Source organism: Uloborus diversus, chromosome 10 (assembly GCF_026930045.1).
Source record: "Uloborus diversus isolate 005 chromosome 10, Udiv.v.3.1, whole genome shotgun sequence".
Taxonomy (NCBI): Eukaryota; Metazoa; Arthropoda; class Arachnida; order Araneae; family Uloboridae; genus Uloborus; species Uloborus diversus.
The window spans coordinates 119,756,361-119,779,344 of record NC_072740.1 but is presented as its reverse complement, the minus strand read 5'-3'; the positions used below and the strand labels follow the sequence as shown (position 1 = coordinate 119,779,344).

General features: G+C 31.4%; 1 protein-coding gene across 1 annotated transcript in view; it reads right to left on the bottom strand.

The window, feature by feature from the left end:
• Positions 1–216: 216 nt before the first annotated feature.
• Positions 217–22,984, bottom strand: part of LOC129231146 (protein dopey-1-like) — a 118,890-nt gene continuing 96,122 nt past the window's right edge. The window contains exons 26-30 of the mRNA XM_054865394.1: positions 18,051–18,106; positions 12,377–12,406; positions 5,565–5,732; positions 1,959–2,091; positions 217–537 (exon numbers count right to left, since the gene is read on the bottom strand). Coding sequence (XP_054721369.1) covers positions 217–537; positions 1,959–2,091; positions 5,565–5,732; positions 12,377–12,406; positions 18,051–18,106 — 708 coding nt within the window. The remainder of the gene's footprint in view (positions 538–1,958; positions 2,092–5,564; positions 5,733–12,376; positions 12,407–18,050; positions 18,107–22,984) is intronic.

Below are 22,984 nucleotides of genomic sequence, written 5' to 3'. Positions count from 1 at the left end.
TGCATACAAAATATTATTTTGATACTGAGTATGAAAAATCTTTCAAATATAATAAATTAGACACATTTATAAATTCATGATTACCATAAAATGTAGCACATTAGGACTTAACATTAACAACAATATAGTTCTATGTTTTCACTAACAAATTAAGCTCATAAGACAATGTAAGACAAATACATTGCCATTAAACATAAAAAAAATGTACTTCATACTTCACGTACATTCTTCTAAAAAGTCCGACTCTAATATAAGTTCAATTTGCTCAGCAGTGCTTTTAGATGAATTTGAATACAGTAGAAATGTTTTACTTGATAAAGTATGTAAATCTGGAGCAGATTTTGATTTTGACATGAGAGAGGAGTTTTCTTCAGCAAGCCTTTTAATCTCAAGTTGTTCCGTTTCTGGTGTATGTTTGCAGTTTGATATGTCCGAAAGAGTATTAAAAAATGGCTGTAGCTGTAAAATTGACTTGATGCTCTTCATTTTTAGCAATAATTGTCCAGAAGCAAATGGAAGATGGTCATCTGAAGGAATCTAAAAGAAATATACATAAAAGTATTTATCAATTTAATCTTTACTTTAATGCATTTTTATAGCTCTGAAAAATTTTAATCATCAATTGGTAAACATTTATGATTTCCTATTCAATAAAGCTCTCATTAACATAATGCATCTTTAACTCACTTTTATGAACTAAAACCAGAGAAATCTCTTTTCAATTTTTAAAGTACCTCAATCAGAACTTAATAAAGGTTAAAGAGTTCAATCTAAATTTAACAATGAAGCACAAATGTAGCAATTGTCAAAAGAGAAAAGAAAACGGGTTTTTCCTTTGAAAATATAAGCTACCACAGCTGGAAAAAAGATGTAATTACAGACTTCAGAAATAAAAATCATAAATTTGTGGTATAAATAATAAAAGCAGTGTTATCAAAACACAAAATTTACAAATAATTATGGACATGTTTTAAATTATTACAGACAACGTAAAAATGCAAATCTGCATAAAAATTCAGGCACCAATTTCAGAGTTGCAAGGAATCTTTCATTCAATGCAAAAAGTGCATCATGTTGCTTCATTCAATGCAAAAGTTGCATCATGTGTATACTTATGGATGTAAAGGCATCATATAAAAACTTGTTAGATTCTTTTTACATGTATCTTGTGATCCTGCAACACATGCCTGAATATGTTTTGTACAATTATGCATTTTTACATTGTTGATTATGTTTTACAAATTGTCAATAATTTCTCCACCTCATGATTAAAAATTTTCTCTACCTAGTTTATTATGGCTTTAAATTCTGTTGATGACTTCATCTACTCCTTCATTATAACTTTTCCTTCTTTAAAATCGTTGAAATTACTAAATGTATCAGCGTTCTATCAGAAGTTATTTCTTAAAACCTTTTACCAGATTCAGTCTCTTATAGATTTTACTTTTATTTTAAAGCTCACTAACTGATACCACTTTTTCATTTCATCAACATGTCTACTTTTTTTGGGATAGTATTAAATATGAAAATTAACAAGGTTACACAGTGACAGCTCATCTGAATGAAGCTGACAGAGCACAGAGCCCACAATAAACATGCATGTCAGCATGTACCACTGAATGACATTCTAGAAGAAGATTCTAATCCACTCAAAGAGTAAAAAATGGAGATCTCTCAAAATTGAAGGCTGAAACTTGATTGGATCATAAGTATGAGAAGTCATTCAGCCTATACGTCAAAATGTGAGGAGTACCTGGATATCAATCATTTTTATAATGGGATATTAATGTAAAATAAATTGGTTATGCCATAACATATTACATGCTAATTATTTATAAGGTTCCAAAATTGGTCACATGTAGGCTATACCCACTGCAGGTTATAGTCCAAAACATTAGTTACACAGTATTAAAAGAAAAAATTCATGGAATACAATTCAAAGTCTTATTTATAACAACCTTTTTATTTAATAAACTTGCTAATCTTATTATATGGGGCACAAATTCTGGTGAATCAGGATGAGGTGTTTTAACTACTTCTTCATAATCTGTAGACAATGGTGGGCTGTCACCAATGAATGCCCATCGATACCTGAAAAGAAAAACAAATTTCAACATTTAAATACAATCCAAATTCAAAATAATAGACTATCAGAACTGTTTGAACAAAATGTGTCCCTGAGTCCGGAAAAATGAAAGCATGCAAAGTAAAAAAAGAAAAATTAATTTGAATTATGAAATTTTGAATTCAAATTATGTTTTTCGCAATCACGAGTTGCGACAGGACCCTACTCATTGGTTACTGTTGAAATTGATCACCTTGACGACCCATTTTGAGCAATAAAAGGCTTTTAAAAGAGCGTAAAAATTTGAATAATCTATTCATTCAATGTGAATTTTAAAAAATAGCAAAAATATTTGCATACCTGTTAATCGACAGTTTGTCACAAGTATGGAGTTTGGGGGGAGCCAGGATAATTTTACGCTCTTTAAAAAGCCTTTTATTGCTCAAAATGGGTCGTCAAGATGATCAATAGGAAAAAAAGAAGTTACATATTGTATCATTTCTTAAAGTTAGAAAAAAAACTATCCAACTCAATTCAAACGAATATTCTACAATCGGTATGTAAGATTTTACGGGAATAAAGAAGGATTGACCAACTTAAAAGTAACCGAAGTAAACGAGGTAGAACAATTTTAACACCTGGTAGAGATGAACTCCCAAATTAAAGTAAATCATCCAAAATATTCATTCAAAAATACTTTTTTCGTTTATAAGTAATGGAAAGAATGTAGTTATCTTCCCCATGCCAAATACACTAGGACGGTTGCATAAATTGCAGTTTTAATTGCGGATCTACAAAGTAAGACCAAAGATGAACATGAAACAGAAACGTGCTAGACTCTCCTGGTGAAAAAAAGAAGCTCATACAGAGGTAACAAGGTTGGAAAAGTATTTTATTTAGTGATGAATCTGTTTTTGAAATATCTGTGAACAAAAAAAGGTGTTCGGGTTTGACGTTTAAAAAGAAAAGCGTATGAGAAATCTTGTGTAAAACGTTCTCTCCAATTTGACACATCCATTTTGGTTTGTGGGTACATAAGGGCTGCTGGAATTGGGAAATTATCTTAAAATAAAACAATGCATAACTTCCACTGTTTATCAATAATACTACATGATACCTCATCTGAGGCACAGCAGTTACATATATAGGGACACATTTTATCTTTCAGCAAGATTCTACTCCTTGTCGTGTCTCTAAATCGACTCATAGATTTTAAACAGAAAGAGGAATTTCAGTATTGAACTAGTCAAGCAACTCTACCAATCTCAATACGATCAAGAATTTGAGGCATCATCAAATCTAAAGAAAGCGGTTCAAGACCTGGTGCCCGCCAACAAAATTGAGCTCGTTGCTGCATTGAAGAGGGTTTGGAAACCGTGTCTGAAACGATTAATGTAAACAAGTGGTAGAATCCGTGTGTGAAAGGATTAAAGCATTTTGAATCCAGCAAAAAATGATGCATTCTAGTACTGATATTGTTTCCTTTTGAAAGTCCCCCCCCCCCCTTTAATTTGAATGTTCTAATTTTTTGACTCAATGTTCAACTTCATCACTATAAACTTTTGGATTATTCTGTCTAAGATTATTTTTAATTTTATATATTTGAAATGAAATACACACTTTAAGGTCCAAGAAAGGTGGCACAATCATTTAAATACCTAATTTGCACTTATATTTGGTTAAAATAAACTTTTTTCCAAAAAATTTTTTAGAAGTATTCTATTATTTTCAATTTGGGTTGTACAATCAGATTTTCAGAAGTACAAAGATAGTATTTTAAGAAGTTACTTAAAAATTTTTCATTAGAATATTTTCAGAGATTCTAGTTGAATTTCACTGACAATAATATTTACAAAACATAACCAAGAATATTACAACTACCAAGGTTATCATTATTAAGGTAGATATGATATAAGCTTATGCATCACTTTCATTGCATCTCTGTAGCCACGGTCCATTCCAATTCCATCAACTACCAGGTGCACAAGTACGAAATGCAGATTTCAGAAAACAGATGCTGCACCAATGCAGTCTGCGCTATAAAGGATTAACACTAAGCTATTTGTTGTGTCATCCACAAGTATCTGATGCGCACAAGTGAAAAATTGGAAGTGCGTGCATAGCGCTGTGTTGTTGCCTTCAGTATGTCAAAGTTCATGCCAATCAAAGAGCATTTGTGGACAGCATTAATTTCTTTGCCTTCATTTGCAGAAAACTTTTGCCAAATCATACCAATCACTTTTGGAAGCTTAAGATGAACATGGTTTCAGTTTCTCATATGCAGTGAATTTGACAGAAAGATGATGTTCTGTAGTTGATGGACGGGGGGGGGGGGGGGCGGTTGTCTTAATGAAATGTTTAAACCTAGGCAAACCAGGGCTGCGGAGTTGGACTGATTTTGTGGTGAAAGAGTCAGAGTCCAGAGCCGGAGGTTTAAAGTTACAAGAGTTAGAATCTGTCATTTTCCCTCAAAGTTCACAACTCTGCCAGTGCTTGCAGAGTCCATCATTTTCCCCTGACTCCACAGCCCTGGGGGAAATGGATAATACTAAACATTAAAAAAAAAGACTGATTTAAACTATTCACTGTTTGGAAAGAGGTTAGAATGTCGAAAGAGACTGGACAGTCATTTTTCTTCATGCTTAATGCTCCATCACATAGGGCAAAATGGGTTTGTGATTTGTTGGAAGATCTCAACTAGGAATTTTTACCCTATACGGCTTATTCACCAGACTTCCAATTACCACTTGTTTGCATCAATGGATCTCACACTTGCTGAGTAGCACTTTGGTTTGCACGAAGACACGAGAAAAATGGCTTGATGAACAGTTTGCAGCAAAAAGGAAGATTTTTACTAGTGTGGCATTCACAAACTGCTCGAAAGATGAAACAAATGTATAACAAACAATGGAACGCACATTTTGAATAAAATTTGCTGATGATTCATTGTACTTCTGTTTACGATTGCAACAAAAAGATGCATTTTCCACTTGGCATAAATTTTCTTTGTGAAAAGTGTACACAAAAGGATGTAGGGAAAAATAAATTTTCAGAGAAAAAATTTCTACCTGCCCCCACTCAATTTTAATAAAACAACATTCAAGGAACAAAAATAAAATTTAAAAAAAAAAATCCGAAATTATTAATGCATGTTAACTGATACTTAAATTTATAATGTGAGCAATTTACTCTTGGATTTTCATTAACATTAAATCAGTAAAGTTTTGACAATTTGGAAATGACAAGGACAAAGAAATTTTGGGTATGCAAATTTTCCAAACTGAATAATGAACAACAGTAACAAGTTGACAAAAATTATAATCATGAAAAAGGAACCCTTTATGAAAACTGAGGTAGAAAAAATAGAATATTCTCATATTCAAGTATGAAAGTTATACCTTTCTGAACTTAAATTCATAATTAGAATGTTATTTAAATTTTTTTTACAACACATTATTACAAAAATGAAAGACAAGCAGGGTTAATATTGAAAACTTACATTTGAAATTGTGGAAGAACATTTGCCGGTAGTGCAACAGCCATGTCTAATAGTTTGCATGCTGATAAATATAGATGAAGCCATGCAGGATGGTTGTGAGCATTAAGACCATTATTATTGCTGACTACCCATGATGAATCTAGGTTAGACATCCTTCGCAAATGTGAACTGAAAATCAAGAGAAGTGTAAATGTAGATACAAAAGAAAAAGTATTGAAGCATTAAATTGTGTACGTATGTGAATCGATTAAATTAGAAATTTTTTATCAATGTTTCATTGGGCTATTTTTTATAGATGATAGGGAAGTATTTGAATGTTTAGTTTCACTTCCATTTCATAGAGTGAAATACGTAAACATCATCTGCATACAAATTTTAATCATTTTATATTTATTTTAAAAATAATTTCCAAATTTCAAGCACTAATTCTTGAAAAACATTCTTTGGCACATGTACATCAACACCCATAACTGTGTACTCCTGCAGAGAAGATGGAGTAATTTGCCAACAGTATGCGGCCTGCCAAAGACAAGTTGCCTTTCTTTGTTTACTTATGCCATTCATACCATATTTGTATCTAATATATTGTGTATATGTTGCAGGCATACTTTTGTACCCATATACATATCAACTTTAGTAAAAACTGCCAATTATTTTCCAATCAAGTGTGAGAATCCAAAATGTTCCTTTTTGCAGTTTTATCTATTTTCCTTCCCTTCCTTTGCTCCTCTTTTTGTGAAAAACTTATATTTCCCTACTGCTAATCCTTAAAAAAATCACCTAAGACTATTCCTAATGCCTCGAATGAGGGAATCTATTTCATTTCCTAATGGGGAAGAGATTGTGCTGTAGTCTATTAGTCTTAACCCTTTCCGGCACGCATGTTTAAAATATTTTTTTTTAATTTGAAAAAAATGTCTTAGAATAAGTCAGATGGCTTTATGTACTTGTATTTCAGGCTTGAAAAAAATTCTGCACTTTTATTTTTTACAGTGGGAAGTGGGACACTGTATGTCGCACCATGCAACAAGCGCATGTCTAACTACGCGTTATTGCAATTCAGAAAAATGGGTTAGGTTTGTAATGAATTTATAAAGTATGCATTCTCAAATATTGTTCAGAAACACATTCAGTATGTACTTAGTGCATTATTTGTAATGTATTTTTCTACTTTAAAAAGATATAAATTAATGAAATAATAAGGAAATAAATTCTGTATTTTTTATTTTTTTTTTATTTTAAGGTTCAAAATAGGAAAATCTGCATGTAACACTAAATACAATTTAAAAATTGGCACCTACTTATAAAATTAACAAACAATTAAAAATGCCAAATGTTAAAGAGATACTTTTCATGAAATTTTGAAAAACGTGTAGGTTCATTCTTTTGTAAACAAAGGGGAACATTACAAGTTTCGCACATCCAAAATATACGTCGCTCTTTTTGGCGGCAAACAATTATCATTCAAATGAAAGTTTCCTAGAATCCCAATGAATCCGTTGACAGGCATTATTTGTGCTATACATTCATCATGTAGTAATCTGATACTTCTCCAATAGTATCGATAGCTGCGAAGCGGTTTTACATCCATAAGTAAGTTTATTGCAAGAAATCTCAAAAACGTATTCCTTTCAAGAGGGGGAAAAGGACAGTTTTTCTGTGCTGCATATAAATTTGATTGAAATACAATATGCTCTATAAATTGTATAGTTAAGATACTGAGGAATAAATTTACAGAAGAAAAATTGTCCAAACTAAAATCTCACCTGTAGGTCTATAGTTTTCTCTAAATTTTTGCAGTGAAATAGCTACTTCGTGTTTCCGCCAGCAAGGAACAGAAGATTCCGAGGGTTTTTCAACCTCAATCCCATTCTCACTCACACTATTTTATATCACCAAAATTTTTTTATCACCAATTATTCTTTCTGGAGGTTCAATAAACCCCTCCTCATCAGCATCAGAACTGATATCTCAAGCATCTGAATCAGAATCAGATGACAGTTCAGCAATTACAGCTAAAGCTTCTTGGACGGTTAGTTTTTCCTCAACATTTTAGAATCACAAAGACTTCAAAAAGCGCAACTAAAAGTAAAAGATAACGAGAGAAAAAAAATCTGTGGTGCTGCCAACTGTTAAGCAGATGCTCAAGTGTGTGGAGGGCTAACCTTTGACCCGGCTGTTTCAAATGCAAAACTAATGCTATAAAATACTAAATCCAAAAAATATTTTTGGAGGTAAAATACCTTTGATCATCAAATTACAACATACTTACCTAAAATCTTCAAACAAAATAGTTTAACTGTTAAAATATGTTACGATATATTTATAGTACTTTTGGGAGCATTTTTAAAATATTTTTTTCAAATAAACTAAATCTCAGGTATAGTAGCGACATCTATTGAATGAAATAAAAACTATAAACCTGTTATTTTTAATGCTTGGATTACTGTTGATGGTGATTGGTAACCAAGGAAAAATTTTATAAGTAGGTGAGACAGATTTGGACCCACCAGCCCGGAAAAAGTTAAAAGTGGTGGGTATGTAGGCTTTCCTTTTCCAACTACAATAGAAGCTAAGATATTTTTATTGTTGCCAACCAAATATTAGGGCTCTGTACTAGAGATTGGTAAATATTTGGCATTTGGTCAAAGAAAAAACAAATATTTGATCCTTTACTGAATCAGTATTAGCTATATACCTACGTTTTTCTCAATGAACAAACCCTTTTTTCTTCAGAAGCCATTATTTCACATTAATTTAATAGTTCCACTTTTCTTGGACATTAATACTCAAACAGTAGTTTTAACATGGGAAAACACTGGCTACAATATGTTAAACACTTTGTGGATATGAATATCATATTTTGATGTTGCTTATGGATAAATCAAGTAAGAGCTCACTAATATAGACATCGTTACCTGTACATTAAACACAGTATAAATAATTCTTTTTTCTTCCTTATAATAGCTTTGAATTTTTAAAAATGAAGATTTGCAGAATTATATTGGCATTGAATGAGAAACAAATTACTAGACAATGAAAACACATAAAAACAATTGGCTTTAAATTAGCATATAAAGCAAAATTAAACAGCAATGCTTCATAAAAATCACAATCCTTTAACTGCATTTCTCAAAAGAGCAACATTGATTTTACATGCTTTTTGGCATGCGTGTATAGATTACCACATATGTATAGATTAATGAAAGCATTAAAGAAAAATAAAAGCAAGTAAGTACAAGAGCATATTGATCTAGTTTTTAAACTAGAAAGGGGAAGCTATAGCTATAGGATTTTGAATAAGTTTACAAAAATATTTATAAACTAAGTACTTATAAAACAAATAAGACTATAAAACAGTAATGGAGACCTAAGAGTGATTTTGTGAGCATTAGCGATATAAATGAAGAATTTTTAAAAAAGAAAAACCCCCAATTCTTGGATATTTTGACCTGATTTTATTCTTGTATTACCTATTCAATTAAAAAATACATATAGAGATAATAAAATTTATATCGTTAAGCATAACTATAACATAAATCATAAATTTGGTGCAGAATAAAAGTTTAATAAAATTCAATATTTCAAAAGAAAAAGAGCAATCCTAAATCACCTAGCACAAAATTTGAATTTTCCAAATTCTAAACAATTATATTATTCCTAATCATATTAAAATATTTAATGAAATAAGAGAATAAACAAAACAACAAAACATTTCAAAAGTTTTCTCAGATGATTAAGAGTTTTAAGAAAAAGTGTGATGAAAAAATACCTCTCACTACAAGTGAAAAGAAAATCTTTTTTCACTTCATCAATAACATGAATGCCAATAGTAGGCAAGAACGTGTTAATAGATATAATTAAGAAACAAAAATAAAATTTCACATTTGTAGGAAATGAAATATGAACTTGTAATTCAAAAAACATAGGAACTTTTAAAAAGTAAAAAATCAACTTGTGTTTCAGTGACATCTCCCCGGTGTGGTCACTTTTTTCGCAAACCGTTGTCCATCCTATGTAGCAGAGGTTGAGAATCCTTGTTTCAGAAGACATCCAACTGTAAAATCTTAAGGCAAGAACCTAATTACTCCCCCCCCCCCCCCGAAAACAAGATCTGGGATTATTCTCCAAGGCCAACGATAGACCATGTCAGCGTATAGCCAGAAACTAGGCTTAGGGGGCGAGGGGGGATGCATCGGAGTAGTATTAGTACATGGATGAAGAGAGCCAGTCAGGTCTAGGCGGACCCTGTTCGTCCTTGTTTTGCATTTTTGTTGGACATCACCTTTAACAGAGCCTTGAACCTGGTCAAGCTTGTTCTATAATGACGTAAAAGAATCGTAAAACTTTAATACAAGTCAGGGCTGGGCCCTATGTGGCTACACAGACTGCACGGCCCTGGAGCCGCCCCTGTATGGGGAATACAAAAAACCCATCTTTTGAAGCATTTTGCTGGTATTATATTCATTATTACTACTATAAATGGAAAATGATTCTTCGTTACTTAAATATTGACATGCATTTCACCAAAAATAAAATATTTAATGTTTTAATGTAAATTATAAAAAATATTACAGATGCATACTGCATAAATGACTACATAAAAAATTTAGTTTTACTTAGTTTCATCTTTTCTGAAAGAACTCTTCCTCAGTTTAATCTACGCTTTGGCTTATTCTTAAAACCTGAGTTTGGGGAATCCTAATTTCTTTCAAAATATCTGTCTGTCTTTTCTTATTTTTGATTGCTTCCAAAACTTTTAGCTTAAAGCATTAACTTACATCATTCCTTTTGCATTTATTTTACCGCACAATCAGTCCAAAGCAGAAGACAAAATCAACATTCAGCCGATTCAGGAAAAAGCTTTTCCGTAATCTCCCAATCTTCCAGCTACAGAAACTCGTCAAAAGTCAAATCAAGTCCAACAATGACATTGACAAATGTCTCTTTCAAGAACAAGAACTAAATAGCCCTGGGAGCAACGTTTTTTACAAAAGAGCCGAGTCCCTTGTGGCAATAGATGAAACGGGACCGTACAAGACCAAAAAGCTAATCAAAGAAACATTTTAATCCCCGCTCACTGCATGTGGCCCAATTTATCCAACTCTCCTAACACCCAACCCTTGATGAATTTTACAGCCTTAGATAAGATTACAGAGGACTTTAGATAAGATTTATGCAATTAAGGGGGGTATCAATGACATAAATATTTCTTAAAGCGAGAAAATGGAACATTATTGCAATGGAAATTTTTTTTTTTTTTCCATAAGATTTATATTCCTATAATTATATTTGATAATTGTATTCGATTATCCATTACCCGATTAAGTGGGAACGACTGTAGTTCGAAATTCACAAACGATCTAAAAAGAAGGAACTGTGAAACAAGCCCAAATGTACTACAACACGCACACATTTATGTATACAGAGTGGTGGTCCTAATTGCAGACACTTTTAGAAACTTTTTAATTTTACACGCTCATAGAAAATGTTACACTACAAAAAATGCAAAATCATATAGATAATTTTAAGGAGAATTCAATTGGAAATTTCACTCAAACTTTTAGTATTTTTTATTTATTTTTTTTAATATCATGTGCTGCCATATACACTTTTATATCATGAGCAAAAGGAACCTTACTCTATACACATTCAGAATCTTTTGCATTAGAACTAACAAGAACATGACATACAGCATGTACATTTCTAGTGCTGAAGGGACTAATAGCTTAATTGACTGATTACAGTATTTTTTTCCTATTGCATATACGAAAGTTTCAGCTGTGAAAGAGTAATGAAATTCAAATATCTTGTAACCATCCTTACTTCCATAAAAGATTTGACTGTGTTGTGAAAAATAGATACTCTCGATAACATATAAATTCTTTCATAGCCTTAAAAACAGCTAAATTTTTGATTTATTAAGTTAATAGTAAAACTTAATATCTGTAAGATACTAATGTGCTTTATGGCATTATCAAATTAGATGAAAACAAATAATTGACTTTAGAACTGAATATCTTCACACAAATATTTGGTGCTGTTCATGAGATTCTTGGCCAAAGATCTCTGTTTAATTTTGTAATTTCTCCAAAACCACATAGAACCTAACATCATAAGTGTCCTAAAATTCAACATAATTTGATCATTTTGCCTTTTTTTTTAAACTAAGAACACTAACCCAGTAAAAATGCTCACATTTAGTAACCCAGTGGAGAGTAAAAACAAGGAAGACCACAAATTAGAAAGCTTGACTCAGAATAAAAAGACTTAAAGATCATTCATAAGAGAAACTGGTAGAAAATTGCGGTGGATGAAAGAACTACTTAACCAAATGAAAAAAAATTCTTAGGACAGCTTTGGCCTGCAACAGGCTGTAGTGCTCTAAAAGGAAAAGAAAGTTTTAGAGCACACTCCCTCTCTACAGATTACAAATTAGGATTGGAGTATAAGGGTAGGACTAGTTCCAACTGTTTTTAAAACTGAATAACTACAAGTTACATGAAAAAAAAATCTTCATTCACTTCAAAGATTTGAATAAACTCATTTAGGAATTAACAGTTGAGTTTTTTATTGCACATTGAAAGAATTTCATATAATTGACTTCAAGTTTCAATGAAACTTCTATGGAAAATCTCAAAATTAGTATCCCCCCCCAAAAAAAACATAATAATAAAATAAAGAACATTTTGTTTATATTTAAATCAGTGTAGTAGTAACGTGCAGCATGCTTTTGCTCAGGCAAAAGAAAATTAAATTGATTAAGCATGCAGTTACTGGCGGCTATAATACATTAGTTCAGAATACAATACCTGCGAGTCTTTCTGAGACCACCACCATCACTTTTGTAGCCGGACACATACCAGAAAAGAAGTTATGTGTTAAGAGAAAATATTGAAATATTAATAGAGTAAAAGTGATATAAAAGTTTAATACATGTTTATTGCATATAGTTTGCAATTTAAAAGAAAAAAAAAATTGATCTGAAGATATACTTTAAGTTTAGGCCTTCAGGTTTCTTAAATGTAAGGAAATAACTACTTTATATTAACTAGAGATCAAATTAGTCATTTTCTTTTCCGTAGATATATTAAATTAGTGTACATAGAATGCAATAAGTAGTGATAAATGATTTATAATTTAAAAAAAGGTAGTAGTTGTTACATATAAAAACACACAGAGGGAGAATGGGTGTAAAAAGTAATATTGAATGGGAAAATGAAGCAAAATACCTTCAGAAGAAGAAATATTACTATTACAATTTTGAAAAAAATCTTGAAAATCAATAATTTCTACAGAATACAAATATGCGACTAAATGTTTTCAATTTACTATTGTAATAGTAAGCAGTTCAAGGAAGTGAATAAGAAATGAAGCAAATTGAAATAACGATCACTGTTAACAGTAGATGGTTTCCTTTTAGTTGTGATTTCCTGATAAAATTTACCCCTCAACAACTTATTAAAAAATTTTGTAACAACAGCCGCTTAAGGTAATATTGAACTATATGTAATAATCTGGTCTTACTTATTTTCTTAGTATATTTAATTTGAAAACGAACTGTAGAAGACGTATTGCTGGTAAATTTTAATGCTGGAAATTTATCAGTTTCTTATTTTACAAAATAAAATGGGAACATTACACAGCCCATTGAATAATCCACTAATTTGAAATTACTGTTTGCACGCTACTCTTGAATGCTCATTTCAAGTTGTTAAAAACTCTCATTATACATCGTAGTATTCTGTAAAACATAATAAATTACAGATGTTACGAAATAAAAGTGGAGAGATTTTAAACATTTAGAAACTTTCATTCTTCTGGCTCGAAGTTATTCTACTTTTGTGAAAATAATTTACTTTACGTTGCATTTCTCAAACTGCTCAATATCATTATAAATAGCAAGAGTAACTAATACATTTTAAATTAATTAAATAGCTATTACTAAGTTTGGAGAACTATACTACACTTTAGGAGTTTTTCTTCAATTTTATGCCGAAAGAAATAATAACATCATCTTAACATTAATGGTGCAGTTAAAAACAGAGAAATAGTGGATCAAAGTTACCTTAAATGACTGCACAAAAGCAAAAACAAACATAAATACCTAAAACATATACATAAGACATACACGTAAAGCACAAAGATAAAACTTCTGCTGTAAACATTAGTGGTAGGTATTGTGTTAACACTGGAAAGATGGAAGGGTCTGTGTAACCTCTCTCATAGTTTGTTGTTCCACAAATCAAATAATACCTAATGGAGCTCAATGAATCTTTGAGTTTTCATTATATGACACTATTTGAGAACTTATTTAATAATTTAATCTTTCCTATCATAGTACTGTAAACATTGAACCTTATACCTAGAAAGACTAGAGGGGCCACTATTGCCCCTAAAGTATTTTACAATAAAAACAGATAATTTTTTTTTCTCCTAATTGTTGTAGCATAAGTTAAGGTTTTTCACTCGGCCCTCCCCCCCCCCCTTTTTGCAGCTAGTTGGAGAATTCCAAATACTATAAATATTATTGACTGCTGACCAGCCAAACAATAGTCACTGTTCTTCAAAAGAGAATCTAACTTTAAATTTTGGCATACAGAGACATCAAAACTGGAAACGATTATGCAGTTTTAATTCTGTCATAAAAGAAAATTTATCGAACATATAGACTCCCTCAGGAAGAAGTTTTTAAAAAATTTGCATTCATTTTACTTCTGAAATGCAGATTTATATTGAAAAGTTCTTCTCTTGATTAAAGATAAATAATTTTGATGATTTAAAAGAAAAAAAAATATGAAAACAAAATCAATCAAATCAAGTTCCTAGGGTAATGGTACAACATTTTATTAATTGAATGGAGCAGGATTACCAACATTAAATGCCTTACTGAAAATTTGGATGATTATGACGGAGTTTGAAAAACAGTATTTCTGAAATAGATAAAGATATTTCCAAAACAAACTTCTCAACTTTGAAAAATCTAAATAAAATACAGAGAACTGATGCCTTATTTTTATGCTGTCAAGTGACTTTTTGAATTATGCAAAAAGAAGGCTATGAAAAGGAAGATTCAAAGCATAGTGACCTCAAAATATTGATAAGGACAAAGATTCTGAGATGAGAAGGAATATTATGCATTCTGTTTTTTAAATTATGTTAATAATCTTATTCCATCTAATTAGATGTAGATTTGAGGGAAATTGATTGAAATCACAATCACATCATATTTTTCATGTTCATGATGTCTGCATGCTGCATTAAGTAGTTGATTATTACAGATAGTCAGGGGTGATTAAGCTTCTACCTGTACTGAAATAATTAGATGACAGGTTGTATAGGGCATTGAATGAATGATTAGAGTTGTGAAAATTATTTTGTCGGATAATTTAGAATTTATACACAATGTTTATCAATTTATTTCTTTTGAAGGAGACTACAATAATAAATAATTCAACATTTTATCAATCGTTTCAAGTATGTCACATATCAACAATTGCGATGCACACTCAATTAGACTTTGACGTAAATTTATGTGAAGAGTGACCTTCTTATGAGTACCATCATGAATGATTGAGGATGAACTTTAGCCAGGATAGTCGATTTTTGCACAATCACTATATATTTTGTAATTTATAAAGGAGGCTTGCACAGCACACGAGGAATTGTAAGATGGGGGAGACAAGGTGTGGGGATGAAAGAGAAAAGGTGACCCACTGAATTTGTAATTCATTACATGTTATGTTTTTAAAATGTAATATTATAAAATTGAATTCAAATGTTAGTTGGAATTATTAATAATGAACTAAAAAGCATGGTATGGTGTTAAAAAGGGGAAAATTAGGTTCTTAAAGAAATAAAGGTACAATATTTCAGACATGCTACAGAAGGGTGGAGTAAAAAAGATCGAAAATCGATAAAAGCTAGGGACTAATGTGGAAAAGTTGTTTTTGTAGAGATATTTTATGATGTAAAAGGATTTTAACAGCAAAAAATATCTTGAGAGTTCACTTGCACCTTGAAGGTGACCACTATTGAATAGAAATTTTAAAAAGTTACAAAAATTTCGTCAAAGTAAAATTTTTATAAATGATATAATATCCTGTAAGAGTCAACATTTTGTGTAGGTTGCATGCATCATACTATCATTTAAATAATAAAGTACAGTTTAAATTTCCTAACATGCCTTTAAATTGACCATAATCACATCAAAATGAGAGAAAAAAATAGTAATACTCCATACTAAGAGAAAAAGCATTAGAAGTTATTATTTGTAAGAACAAACTTTCTTATTAATTCTTATTAGTATATAATCCTTACATACATATGGAAAAAATAAGTAATGAAATCATTTTTTACATAGTAAAAGAAAACTTTATCCTCCAGTTAGGGTATTAACTTTGAAGAAATAACATGATTTCGTTACAGTATCAAAGTGGTGTATGGAATCATCCTAGCAGGAGTGGTGAATTTTAATAGTAAACAACATTGGTGAATATAATATGATATATTCTATTAATTTGGTATAAATTCTATGAGGGATAAGCAGTTGCCATACATAGCCGCAAAATTTGATTTGCTGTTAACCTCCTTGAGTGTAATAATGTTTCATGTTCCATCTTATATACTAATACATAAGAAACCACTGCTTTTTCTAGGATGGTTCAATGAAACTTATTGAAACAATAAAGAAATATTTTTATTTCTCTGCTGAATTGGGTATCAATATTGGGATTCTGCACAATGGTTACTTTGGAAATCCAAAAACTATTACAGAAGTAATTGCAGACAATTGAAATATCATCAGATAACTTGTTTTGCATTGAATTACAACGGCAAGGTAGTGGATTTCAATTGGGCAGCAAAAATTCATATTTCTAGATTTCAGTTTCAAAGCTGAGAGATAACCATGAAGTGTTCAAGTGATAAAACTAGGAAAATCAGAGCTACCACTTACTAAGGGAGTTTAAGATAAAGCTTTAAAAGATATGGTACTTGATGGCATATCTATGTTGAATTGTTAGATACAGGGTTGCCAACTGTTCCGCAAAAATAGGGGAAACTCTGCAACTGCGCAAACAAGTTATTTTGCTCCACATTTCCCGTTTGGTTTTAATTCTGACCTGGCTTACCAAAGATTCAAATAGAATTAAATTTATTTTTATTAAATTTTGCTGTTTTATTATAACAGGCATGTAAATATGACAAATTAAAAATGCTTATACTCAAAGCATGAGTGTTTAAACCGGTTTTATTAATTTAAAAATAAGTATTTTTATTCTAGTACTTAAAATGATTATCAAAGCTCAAAAACAATTTTAGATAAGAAGTTTAATTTTTTAATATTTATTTTTATACAAAATACCGAGCTGCTCCGCAATGTTTTAAAATGCTCCTCAAAATTACCACAGATGCTCCTCAAATAGTTTCTCTAAGGTTTGAAACACTGGTTAGACACTAAAACTTCCCATGTCATACTAAATCAGTGAGAAGACACTCAAAATTAGACCAAGATGCTTCAGCTACAGTTTGTGATTTAATCAAGAGGGATGGATTTATAAAGAGTCAGATAAGAATCCGGAAGTCTTCCACCACAATGTAATACTATGGCAAAACATTGTCAGTAGTCAAGAAAATAGTCAGACTCACTTTCCAAACTATGTTTTGTTCAATGTGGTAACAGTTTGAAGGCTCAAAAACCAGGAGTATATATTTAGCAGCATTTTCTGTTTTGAGGTATAAGTTCTGTAGGCTTCTGCAAGCTACATTTAATGTAAGAAATGTTTTTATTAATTCATTTTCCTACATGTATATAAGGATTAATTTTTATGAAATCTATTTTTTCCAGAGTAATTATTTCTGTACTGCATCTCAAAGTAAAGAGCATTATGATTATATTTCATTTTGATGCGATTTTGGTCAATTTAACGCATGTGTGGCCTTTCAAAATAATTGATGATCATTAAAATTAGTATGTGTGTAAACTACACATAAGGTCCCCTCTTACATGCTATTACAACAAAGTTTTCAAATTTTTACTTTTGATGAAATCATTATAATATTTTCCAGTTATTATACAATATTGCTCAACTTCAAAGCACAAGCAAACCCCTAAGAAAGTGTTTCCTGTTAAAATCCTTTTACAGGTCAAAATATCTCCACAAAGTCCTTTTTTCCCTATTATCACGTAGTGTTATCAAATTTTGATTTTTTTTTCACTCTTCCCTAGTTTATCTAAGAAAAAACACAACTTCAAGTGTAAAAGGTAACTAGAAATTACTTAACAGTGATTGTTCAAATACAAATCAAATAATGTACATCACTTCATTTACAGAAATGAAAGTACTTAGGCCCAAAATGTAGAATGTTGCTTTTCTACAGGAAAGTAGCATGTCTGATACTTATAAAAGAATTATCTGGACACTTCAATAATGCAGTATCAGCAGATTTTTTTATGTTTCTCAACGAACTATAAAGAAGAAATACCTGAATTCTTCAGAGTCAGAGCAAAGATCATATTCTATTTGAGTAAAAACTTGAACCTAAAAAGTAATTAAAAAGTGAAATAAGAAATAAAGTCAAATAGCACAAGTTGCATAATATGGCAAACACGTGTTTCAGTGTTACAAAGAATGCCCTTTTCAATGCAAAATAAATGAGCGAAAAGACATCCAACAAAAGCCAAGAGATAAATAAGCAGGCAGCTTAAAGAGTAAAAATAGCGGATTAACTAAACAGCAATGAGAAAATTATAAACCAATAAAGAACCAATAAGAATGCAAACAATGAGCTTTGTGGCTTAATCTTCGTCCAATCAAATTCTAACTTTCTTTTGTGGCATACCTATGAGAAAGTTCTTGCTCATTATACTTTTAATTAAACAAGTTATTAAGCAACACAAACAGTCACACCAAGAGTGTGAAATGCCACGGAGGTAAGAATTCACATGTTGTAAATCAAAAATATATTACAATAAAAATTATAACTAAAAAACTGTTGGCAGGTTTAAGTAGATACCAGCGTCGATCCAGAAATAAGGTACCCATCAATTTTACAAAAAAACAAAAAAATTTATTCCCGTAAAGATCGTTTGAAAGATGAAACTTTCCTCTTTTTTTCTACATAATATCCATCTTTTTCTACACATTTTTGTAGACAGTGCTCTAATTTCTACATCCCAATATCATAGAACTCCGCCGCCAAACCATTGAGGAAACGTTTAACCTCTTCTTTGACTTCATCGTCACTACAGAAGTGTTGGCCACTCAAGTGTTCCTTTAACTTCCCCAACAATCAACTCAGATATTGTGCAACACTAAGAAAATTCAGGGGAGCTATCCAGAACCGCAGGCGAGGACGACTGACAGCCAGCATAACGTTGCTTCTCGACAATACACAAAACCCAGGAATTTTGACAGACTTAGAGTGGACTGTCTTGACCCACCCACCTTATAGTCCGGACCTCACGCCTAATGATTATCACTTGTTCCCCAAGTTAAAGGAACACTTGAGTGGCCAACTCTTCCGTAGTGAAGAAGTCAAAGAAGAGGTTTAAGGTTCCTCAATGGTTTGGTGGCAGAGTTCTATGATATTGGGATATAGAAATTGGAGCACCATTTACAAAAATGTGTAGAAAAAGATGGGGATTATGTAGAAAAAGAAAGGAAAGTTTCATCTTTCCAACAATTTAAATTTCTATGAGAATAAAAAATTTTGTCTAGTTGTAAAATTTATGTGAACCTTATTTCTGGATCGACCCTCATATATTTTTGATGAAATTAAAAAACATTGCGAAATAAATTGTTCCTTAAAGTTTTTACTGTAAAAGGTGCGACTGAAAAGTTACTCTTTTTGAAGAATGACCCATAAATGAAAACTATTTAACAAAGATTAAGACCCCTTATTGTAGATTTTATTCATTTATTTTATTGATCTACAACAATATATATAAATCAAGATAAATTTTTCTATTTATTTTGATAAACTGATATGCATTTATCCCGTTCTGACTGTAAGTGAAATTAATTACAGTAGAACCACTGTTATCCAAACCTCTATTCAACGAAACTCTCCGTTAACCAAAGTCTGTTTTAATTGACTTTTTTTTTTCCATTTTCTATTATCATCTAAAATTTTCTCTTAACGAACATCCATTTTTAAATTTTTTCTCCTCACATTTCCTTTATATGCCAGCCGTCCTTTCCAAACTACGAGTGCAGATAAATAGTTTGGAATTCCTTCTCACAAGCTCAATTCTTGGTATGAGTGTACTCTCCCCCACTTTTCAGCATTTCTGTTCTAAACAAAAACACATGCCATTTCGAAATTTGGAAGATCATACTGCCGAGGCCCAGAACTATCAAATGTTATTGCACCATCTGTTTGTAAGCAAGTGCAAAGAATCACCTCTTTTCTCATCTCAAGAACAGAGAAGTTTTCTTCGCAGCAGAATTTGAAAAGGGGGAGGTCTTATCTTTTGTGGACAATTCTATTCCAGAAAAGGGGAAAGGAAGGAAAACCTGTTTGCTGTTCTCTGTCACGTTAGGCAGTTGGCCAGAATTAGAAATTTCGTGCTAGTCTGTTGGTTCTCTTTTTCTGCTCCTACATTTTCAATCAGAATTTTCTTGAGTGCTATCAGTGAAGTTGGATAGTTTTGACCTGCCGGGGGATCTGATAGAACTAACGCATTGTCTTTTTTATTTTTGAAACTCATATTTTCTTCTTTATGATGGCTTCCATTAAGAGAAAAAGAATCGTATTAACCATACAGGAAAAATATGACATTCTAATGATACTAGAATCTGGTGAAGCTGTTACAAAACTTGCAAAAGAGTTTCACTTTGGCATGTCAACCGTGAATGAAATGAAAAGAAACTCGGAAAAAATTAAAAAGTGTTTTGCTGAGTTTGATATCATGAAAGGTGCCAAAATTCCGAAAAACAATGAAATTAGCCAATCATACAGATTTAGATGCGACTTTGTACAAATCGTTTGTGCAGAAAAGATGTAAAGGAATACCCCTATCTGGACCAGTGATTCAAGAAAAAGCTTTGATTCTCAACTCGAAGCTTGGTGGTTCTGATGACTTCAAAGCCGGTAGTGGCTGACTAGAAAAATTCAAAATTCGCCATGGTATAAGGCAACTCAATATTGAGGGGGGGAAATTGTCTGGAAATGTCGCAGCAGTTGATTCATTTGTCGCAAAAATTGAAGAATTGATGAGAGATGAGAATTTATCCCCAGATCAAATTTACAACTGCGATGAAACCGGACTATATTGGAAGGCCCTTCCTGAAAAAACTTTAGCTGTGATAAATGAAACTTCTGCTCCCGGAAGGAAACGAATGAAAGATAGGGTCACTGTATTAGCCTGCTCCAACGCATCAGGTTCCCACAAGCTTGAACTAGCTGTTGTTGGGAAAAGTAAGAATCCAAGATGTCTTATGAATGTAAACAAATCTGCTCTTCCTGTACACTATTTAAATCAAAAAAATGCTTGGATTTATTCCAATTTGTTTTCCAACTGGTTTTTTGATATTTTTGTGCCTGCAGTAAAATCTTGGCAAGAAAAAAACATTTGAATGGAGCGCTTTTGTTATTCGACAACTGTCCAACTCATCCGGAACATAACTCTCTAAAATCTGGTAACATCCTGTGTTTATTTTTGTCCCCCGAATACGTCTCTGCTGCAGCCTTTGGATCAGGGAGTCTTAGAATTTTTAAAACGACGTTACCGAAAGCAGTTGATCAGAAAATTACTTTTTGAAGGAGATTCTGAATCTGGTACAGTTTCAATAGTTGAGTTTTGGAAAACTATCAACATCAAAGACTGCATTTATATAATCAGTGACGCATGGGAATCTTTGCTGCAATCGACACTAAGATGAAGTTGGAGAAAACTTTTGCCAAATTTTTCAAGGGGTGATGATGAAAATGCTACGGACATTGCGAAAGATATTATTACTGAGTTTTCAAGTGTTTTCAGCACAATGAAAGGCTTTGAAAATTGTGGTGATAGAGAAATCACAGATTGGTTGAATTGTGACATGGAAGATGCAGGCTTCCAGTTGCTCAATGATGAGGAATTAATTGCAGAAGTCTGGAATTCTCCAAAAGAAGAAGATGATGAAGATGAGAATGATTCCCACTCCCACTGTCCCTCCTCGAAACCCCATGGAATAGAAGGCCATAACGCTAAAACACATGGGGGTGCTTTCCTACCTACGGAAGCAGGTACACAGGCACATAACCATCAAGTTGATATACTAGATGTTGCAAAAAACAATTTATTTCATTACAATGTAACAAAGAAATGAAAAAGGATCGAATCTTAATACAAAACTCCTTTTATTTCTCAAAAGGAAACACAAAAAATACTGACATGTTAATAAATTTCAAGCAGTCTTAACTAGAGAAAATGACTGATTTTGAGTGACATAATTTGAATCAGAAAATTAGTTTTTTGTTAAAGGTAAAAAGTTTTCCAGTTTGCTTCTTGAAGTAAATCAATTTAAATACTTAATGTATAATGATAAATGTTTTGCTGTGAGACATGGTATTATATGAGATGCGGTTTAGGAAATCAGAGTATAAAATATTACAAATTCAATGTTTTAAAGAAATGAGTAATAAAAACAATAGATTAGTATTAAATAAAAAACTATATTATATCCTTACAACAAGAATTTAAAGTACAAATGGCAATCATCTGGACTTCAAAACAGTTATTATTTTTCTATTAACAGAATAAAATAGCAAATAGTAAAACAAAAAGCAAAAAATTAATACACGCAGCAACTTCAAGTAGTTTTCGAAACATAGCTGAAAAACTATAAAAATTCAAACACATAAAACAGAAACTAAAGAATTTTCAAAAATTATAATTAAAAAAATAAGTTTAGAAATGCAAAAAATTGCTTCTAAGAGTATATACAATGAAATTACATTTGATTCTTATTTAATATATTTTTTTTCTAGATCAGCAGTAATTCATTAAAAAATATTCAACTTTTTAACAAAGATAGATGATAAATAAAAATTCACACTTTTTCCCATGAACGGTCAACTTTTACATTTCATCAGTGAGTAATTTCTTCAAATTTATATACATTTAAGAATAATTAGAAAAGTATTCGACATGCGATAATAGAAAAAATATGTAATTACAATAACTTGAAGTACAAAGAGCATTACAATGAAATACATCAGGTATAAAAAGTTACAACCAATATATAGTATACATGTGGGTCACCTAAAATGACATGCTGAGTGTGGCTAAAACATTTGAAAACATGCGAAAGTTTAACAGTGCGTGGGATTGTGATAGAAAACAACATAAATTTTCTCGCTTAATTTGTCATGATAGTATTTTATGGCTGCTTTCAAAAAATTTTTGAATTCCAGTCTTTGGCTTCAATCAC